This window comes from Oncorhynchus clarkii, chromosome 14 (genome assembly GCF_045791955.1).
Source record: "Oncorhynchus clarkii lewisi isolate Uvic-CL-2024 chromosome 14, UVic_Ocla_1.0, whole genome shotgun sequence".
In the NCBI taxonomy this organism is placed as follows: domain Eukaryota; kingdom Metazoa; phylum Chordata; class Actinopteri; order Salmoniformes; family Salmonidae; genus Oncorhynchus; species Oncorhynchus clarkii.
The window spans coordinates 10,009,502-10,017,401 of NC_092160.1; the positions used below are offsets into that span (position 1 = coordinate 10,009,502).

A 7,900-nucleotide genomic window follows, 5' to 3' on the forward strand; every position below is an offset into this window, starting at 1 on the left:
GTTGTTTACATATATGCATGGTCTGCCCCCCTTGTCTTACCAGATGCCGCTGTTCTATCCTGCCGATACAGCGTATAACCAGCCAGCTGTATGTTGATAATAGTACTATATAAATTGGTGAGTGTTCAAAAGAAAAATTCTCAGAAAAACTGGTCATTGTCCCAATTAGGAGCATAAATACTGGCTAATACAACCACCATGTTTGTCACGTTCTGACCTTAGTTCCTTTGTTTTTGTCTTTGTTTTAGTATGGTCAGGGCATGAGTTGGGGTGTGCAGTCTATGTTTGTTTTTCTATGTTGGTTTTTGAGTTCGGCCTAGTATGGTTCTCAATTAGAGGCAGCTGTCAATTGTTGTCCCTGATTGAGAATCATACTTAGGTAGCCTTTTTCCACCTGTGTTTTGTGGGTGTTTATTTTCTGTCTTTGTGTTACGTGTGTATGTCACCAGACAGGACTGTTTCGTTCATTCATTTTGTTATTTTTGTATTGATTCAGTGTTCAGTGCTTTCTTTAATTAAAATTATGAACACTTACCACGCTGCGCTTTGGTCCTCACCTTCTTCCACAGATGACAACCCTTACAATGTTGAATAGTTTGTCCTGCATAATAACAAAACAGCCATTTTTGTCCAATATAACTTTTGATTCTACAAACTGAACATCTCTATGAATCAAAATAGGAAAGCCACATAACTTTGCATGAAACTTGGATCGTAATATCTACAAGAATCCTCTCCGTTTGTGTCCAGAATGATTCGTCATGCGTAGATGTGTTTCCTGGAGATACACTATATCCACCGTTAATTTCTGTAAATGGGCAAATACCCTTTTTATTTTTACCGGGTGGTTCAAACCACGCATGTTCCAACTTTAGTTTAGTTGCTGCACTGCCTAGCCTAGTTGGCAATGCCATAGTTAAGAGTAAGGCTATGCAAAACCTTTGAAAACTTCTGCAAGGGGGACAGGGAGGTGGGGAGGGGGAAAAACAACAGAATATAAGATTAAAAGAAAAGTAACATCCATTCACATTGAGGGGAAGGAGAGGCTGCACTAACCCCTAGTACACACTTACACCCTGCACTAACCCCTAGTACACACTTTCACCCTGCACTAACCCCTAGTACACACTTTCACCCTGCACTAACCCCTAGTACACACTTACACAGCAAACCGATAACCGCTTACCTATAACCGCTTACCTAGCGATTCTGAGCCTCACCAGAACGTGTGTACCCCAAATGTTTTGTTGTTGTTGATATTTATACAGTGATCAGTAACTTCCTTGCCATATAGCATAACATACAACCTTCAAATGTACATTTAAATGTAACTTATAGTATCTGAGCCCAAGACTAAATCTCTCAGCGTGGTTACCCTGGTTACTTTGGCGTTCTGTAACACTTCAAGTATGTTGATTAATTTAGGATAACCTCAAATGATTCAGTCAGCAGGCCATTAAACGGATATAAAACTCAGTTTAAAATAACAACAGCGAACAGATGTTTGTACATAATGTAATGTGCCGCAATACACAATAGCCCCTTTCAAATCACACAAATCAACCCCTCTTATTGCTAAAAGAACATGACTATGCAGGTCAATAATCATTCCTTTAACTTGTATGTCCTCCAGTGGATTTAGTTGGTATGACATGTACAGACATACATTTTTATAACCTGGTGCATTATAAATATTTTTTGAAGATCATTACACTGTTCTCATATATACATGCACACACAATAGGGGTAACCAGTTTAGCATTTAGTATTCACAATGTTCTGGTCAGAGGTGAGTGAAAGCAGAATGGTTCATAAAAAATAAAATAAAAATCACAAGGACTGCCAGCTTTAGTCCAGTACACTCAAGCCCTTGATGGCATTGTCAGTGATGAGAACTTCCATTAAGAATCTGTCCCTCTGACATGCACTTCAATTGATGTAGTTTGCATGTCAGAGTACTGTAAATAGTGTATATAATTTATACACTACTGGTCAAAAGTTTTAGAACACCTACTCATTCAAGGGTTTTTCTTTATTTTTGCTATTTTCTATATTGTAGATTAATAGTGAAGATATCAAAACTATGAAATAACATATGGAATCATGTCATAACCAAAAAAGTGTTAAACAAATGTTAAAATATTTCATATTTGAGATTCTTCAAATAGCCACCCTTGATGACAGCTTTGTACACTCTTGACATTCTCTCAACCAGCTTCACCTGGAATGCTTTTCCAACTGTCTTGAAGGAGTTCCCACATATGCTGAGTACCTGTTGGCTGCTTTACCTTCATTCTGCGGTACGACTCATCCCAAACAATCTCAATTTGGTTGAGGTCACGTGATTGTGGAGGCCAGGTCATCTGATGCAGCACTCCATCACTCTCCATCTTGGTCAAATAGCCCTTACACAGTCTGGAGGTGTGTTGGGTCATTGTCCTGTTGAAAAACCAATGATAGTCCCCCTAAGCGCAAACCAGATGGGATGGCGTATCGCTGCAGAATGCCAGGGTAGCCATGCTGGTTAAGTGTGCATTGAATTCTAAATAAATCACAGACAGTGTCACCAGCAAAGGAGCCCCACACCATAACACCTCCTCCTCCATGTTTCATGGTGGGAAATACACATGTGGAGATCATCCATTCACCCACACTGCGTCTCACAAAGACACAGCGTTTGGAACCAAAAATCTCCAATTGGACTCCAGACCAAAGGACAGATTTCTACCGGCCTAATGTCGTGCTCATGTTTCTTGGCCCAAGCAAGTGTCTTCTTCTTATTGGTGTCCTTTAGTAGTGGTTTCTTTGCAGCAATTCAACCATGAAGGCCTGATTCACGCAGTCTCCTCTGAACAGTTGATGTTGAGATGTGTCTGTTACATTTATTTGGGCTGCCATTTCTGAGGCTGGTAACTCTAATGAACTTATCCTCTGCAGCAGAGGTAACTCTGGGTATTCCATTCCTGTTGCGGTCTTCATGAGAGCCAGTTTCATCATAGCGCTTGATGGTTTTTGCGACTGCACTTGAAGAAACTTTCAATTGACTGATCTTCATGTCTTAAAGTAATGATGGACTGTTGTTTCTCTTTGCTTATTTCAGCTGTTCTTGTTCTTGCCATAATATGGACATGGTCTTTTACCAAATAGGGATATCTTCTGTATACCACCCCTACCTTGTCACAACACAACTGATTGTCTCAAACGCTTTAAGACGGAAAGAAATTCCACAAATTAACTTTTAACAAGACACACCTGTTAATTGAAATGCATTTCAGGTGACTACCTCATGAAGCTGATTGAGAGAATGCCGAGTGTGCAAAGATGTCATCAAGGCAAAGGGTGGCAACATTGAAGAATCCCAAATATAAAATATATTTTGATTTGTTCAACACTTTTTTGGTAACTACATGATTCCATATGTGTTATTTCATAGTTTTGATGATTTCACTATTATTCTACAATGTAGAAATAGTACAAATAAAGAACAAACGTGGAATGAGTAGGTGCTTCCAAACTTTTGACTGGTACTGTATATATAAACAAAGTATTATAATAATAATAAAACACCTGGTTTTCTGAGTAAGCTTTCTAATTATTATGACATGGAAACAGTGTATTTGATCTGTGCATGTGCCAGCACCGGAAGCGCAAGTCCCCCTCTTATGCGCAAGTGAAGTGAGTTTGGAAAAACTGCAAGTATTAATTTTAGAAATAGCTTTGACATACACAAACGTTACATATCCGAACTCCAAATCAAATAGTCTTCGCAAAAATAACATGGTCACTGTGGTAGGTTTTATTTTGATTGCCGATTTTCTTTATCTCTCAAAAGTCCCATCAGGTAGCCTGATTTCAGATGTGTTCATGTAAACAGGATTATTTGGGACATTGTTATTCTTGCAAAGCATGTAAACGTTTTAAATGAACTATTATATTAACCGTACTATCCACAATAATCATATTATTGTGTGCATGTAACCATACTGTTTCTCACTCTCCCGTGGAACCTTTCTGTCACCTAGTGCACAGTCCTCTCCTTCTGTCTCTGGTAGTCTATGGGAAACAGGAAGTTACATAACAACCATTCAAATCAACTTCACATGGTGCAGAGGCGACATAATAAGGTATAAAGCATGAATGGCACCGTTTACAGTAGATAAAATTTAGGCACTTTCTTAATGTTGCATGGCGGAGCAGGTGAAAGCAACGCTTACTGTAGGGAAAGAAGCGCAACCTCATCAGAATCTCCCTGGCAGTCTTCAGAATCTCTACAGCCTGAGAGGAGAAGAAACTATTTCTATGAGAAATGTATTCCGAAATCAATTAGCCTTTTTTTAAACACAAGTTAGTGTTGAGGTTCAAAATAAAGTAATTTATCAAAAGGTGTAGTGTTGTGTGTGTATAGTGTTGTATGGTCTACAGTACATCACTGACCCTTGAGTGCTCTATGTCCTGGAAGTCCACCTCATTGACAGACAGCACCTGATCTCCCTCCTGGAGCCCTGCCCTGTGGGCGTCCGAATCTGGGACCACCTAGCAACATACACAAAAAGATTAAGGAGAAGGGAGATTACTGACAAAATGAAAAAGCAAAAACATATATTTAAAAACAATGAAAGTGTCTGAAAAGTGTAGGCTAGCTAGATCAGCACTCATTGGGCAGTTGCACCAGTCTCAGCCTCTCTCTCTCACACACACCTTGGAGATGAAGATGCCCAGCTGGGAGGCCTTTCCCCCACGGATGTTGAAGCCTAGCTGTGCACCTGGAGGTTTCTTCAACACAATGGCGCGTGGCAGGAACTGGGTCAGCTCATTGTTGTAGTCAGGATGGTGGATCCGCTACACCGACAGACAGGACACAGAGGGAACATCATTGAAGATCTGAGGTGGCAGTGAACTAGACTGGCTGTTGACAGTGTTATGACAAGGTATGGATGTCATCTCAGGCTCATACCTCCTGAGGGGCTATCCACGCTGGGGGACTCTCATAAGAAGGTAAAAAGACCACAGGGAGTTGGTAGTCATCATATGGGATCTTTTGGTCCATGGTTTCAAAACCTATTGGTTCAAAAAAGACATAGGCAATGATCATTTCTGCATGCAATAGTCTCCAAAACAAAATGTTACGTTTCTTAGGGGGCTGTGTGGGATAGGAGGGTTTTAATGAGGAACAATTACCGGTCAGGTGCGCTCCATGGTTTTTGCGTCCCTGATTAATTAGCGAATCACAATTTTGGGGTGCACCTGGCATTTTGGGGTGGGGTGGGGGGCTTCATTTGGCTATGGATGGCCAAGAGGATTTTCAGGATTGGTGATGTGGACAGGAAGATTGGCAGAAATTGAGATTGAGTGGTTTACAGTGGCGAAGAAAAAGGGAAACGAGAAGTTAAGCTATGTTGGGAAATAGGAAACCACTAGACTCATTATTAGTCGGAGTGAGGGTTTTGGATCAATGCTACTTGGGGAATCCGTTTAACCTCTCCAGGATAATCTGGAATGTGTTGGAGTCGGTGAGAGTCACAAGAAGTGGTCTCATTTAGATTTTTTTGTTCATTTATGGTGCAGAAGAAGCTTGTTTATAGAAAACAACAAAAAAGATATGAGTGGAATGTTTCCTGTATGTAAATAAAGGCAGAGGATGTTACTGAAGACATTGATGGAATGGTTGGTGCATGTTGACTGACCTGGAAAAAATAAATTCACTTCATTCATGCTACTGTACTTTGGGGAAGAGTCTCTCTCTTCTGGTATAAAGTTAGGATTCACGAAATCCCCTGTAAGAGCTTTTGTGCACAAGCCCCTTCAGCTTCATGAATGTAAAAGATTTGGCCATGTGTCAAGGGTGTGCAGAAGAGAAGAGTATCGTATGCCAGATGAAGTGAAATGCTGCAACTGTGGAAGTCAACATGCGCCTGAATTCCTGGGGTCCCGTGTTTAGGGTGAAGGAGAACGAGGTGGCGAGGGTAAGGAGTGTTCAGCGTGTCTCCTATCTGGAGGCGGTGAGATTGGAAGGAATGATTGGGGGGTAAGAAACAATGGTAGTTCTCATCAACCAAGGGATAGTGAAATGCTACATATTAAAAAGGTGGGCTTTGTATTGTTTATTGCAATGGTCATAAACTGAACAGCACAAGTGGTCATTTATGAACATTTGAACATCTTGGCCATGTTCTGTTATAATCTCCACCCGGCACAGCCAGAAGAGGACTGGCCATCCCACATATGCTCTCTCTAATTCTCTCTTTCTTTCTCTCTCTCGGAGGACCTGAGCCATAGGACCATGCCCCAGGAATACCTGACATGATGACTCCTTGCTGTCCCCAGTCCACCTGACTGTGCTGCTGCTCCAGTTTCAACTATTCTGCCTTATTATTATTCGACCATGCTGGTCATTTATGAACATTTGAACATCTTGACCATGTTTTGTTATAATCTCCACCCGGCACAGCCAGAAGAGGACTGGCTACCCCACATAGCCTGGTTCCTCTCTAGGTTTCTTCCTAGGTTTTGGCCTTTCTAGGGAGTTTTTCCTAGCCACCGTGCTTCTACACCTGCATTGCTTGCTGTTTGGGGTTTTAGGCTGGGTTTCTGTACAGCACTTTGAGATATCAGCTGATGTACGAAGGGCTATATAAATAAATTTGATTTGATTTGATTTGAGAGAAGAAGTCTAAGAAAATTGGAATCATTGTGAAATGCTGCTGAACGTTTATTGGGTCTTCATGAACTCACAGCCCAGGCGGTGCAAAAAATCCTGTCTGTGAATGTTCCGCCATGACAGGCCTCTGATCCTGTTTTTATTTTATTTTACAAGGCAAGTCAGTTAAGAACAAATTCTTATTTTCAATGACGGCCAAGGAACAGTGGGTTAACTGCCTGTTCAGGGGCAGAACTACAGATTTGTACCTTGTCAGCTCAGGATTTGAACTTGCAACCTTACTAGTCCAACACTCTAACCACTAGGCTACCCTGCCGCCCCTGTGTAGGGATGTATTTTGAAGTGGAATGAGATTGAAGAAGTGGGATGGGTTTTCTTAGTTGACATGTTTAATTTTGTATGATGTCGTTTTTCCCCATTTCCCGCAATGTTTTTGTTGTTGTTTCTTATTCAATACACCGTCCAGCTGATGGCGGTAATACACCATCAACATTGAATACCAACCGCCGTTGAACCCCATCGAAGAAGAAGAAGAATATAAAGAAGATGATTTCCAGAAATTTGATTCTGGGCAGAAGAGATTACAGACGCATTAACAATGCAATTTCACAAGCAATAAGTGGGTCACTAAATGTATTGAATAGGGACTTGAATCATATTCAATTCCAATAACGTTAGCAGCTCAGCCATTATTAGTAGCAGCATTTTTCATGATAGCAACAGCAACCTGTTCTAACATTTGTTGTTAGCTAGCTACAGTAGCCGGTGATGACAAAATACTGCAAGTGTAGCAAGTAAACTACAGATTACATGAAATGTTACAATGAATCCAAAACCTAAACATTTGTTTTATTGTCATGGCCTCTAGCTAGCTACAAATAGCAACAACAAAGATCTTACCAGGCTAAAAAGACAATTTCCCTTTCAAACAAACGCTCTGCTGGCGCATTATAATCATCGATGCAATGGATGCGCATGTGCACTTACAGAGAGCCCCGCTGTAATATATAGACTCTATAATAGGAGTATGAAAGTAGTTTACATAGAACCCAATTAAATAAATACAAGCATATTATATGTTTCATATTTATTTCGAACATGGTCAAGTGCTCAGTTAAGATGCCGACATTCAGTGTATGTGTCCATAACATCTGCTCCAGATATAAGATATGTTGCTATTGCACTTCAAGGTGTAGCCTAGCAGAGGACTGTAGTGGTCTGATGTGAGAATTAATCGTAATA

The 7,900-nt window shown here is 40.7% G+C and overlaps 1 protein-coding gene across 1 annotated transcript; it reads right to left on the reverse strand.

Moving 5' to 3' along the window:
- Nucleotides 1-1,462: 1,462 nt before the first annotated feature.
- LOC139365959 (PDZ domain containing 11) lies at nt 1,463-7,610 on the reverse strand. Its single transcript, XM_071103023.1, has 6 exons — nt 7,559-7,610; nt 4,955-5,058; nt 4,699-4,839; nt 4,435-4,533; nt 4,215-4,275; nt 1,463-4,053 (listed from the first exon to the last, which is right to left on the reverse strand). The coding sequence occupies exons 2-6, from the start codon at nt 5,045-5,047 to the stop codon at nt 4,019-4,021; spliced, it is 429 nt and encodes a 142-aa protein (XP_070959124.1). The 5' UTR covers nt 5,048-5,058; nt 7,559-7,610; the 3' UTR covers nt 1,463-4,018.
- Nucleotides 7,611-7,900: the final 290 nt, after the last annotated feature.

What these genes read in the sequence shown, in the direction of transcription:
- LOC139365959 (XM_071103023.1), bottom strand. Translation starts at nt 5,047, where the DNA reads ATGGACCAAAAGATCCCATATGATGACTACCAACTCCCTGTGGTCTTT. An exon ending in TGGGCATCTTCATCTCCAAG is followed by an intron (nt 4,534 to 4,698) that starts GTGTGTGTGAGA and finishes GTATGTTGCTAG; the next exon opens with GTGGTCCCAGATTCGGACGC. An exon ending in GTTGCGCTTCTTTCCCTACA is followed by an intron (nt 4,054 to 4,214) that starts GTAAGCGTTGCT and finishes TGTTTCCCATAG; the next exon opens with ACTACCAGAGACAGAAGGAG.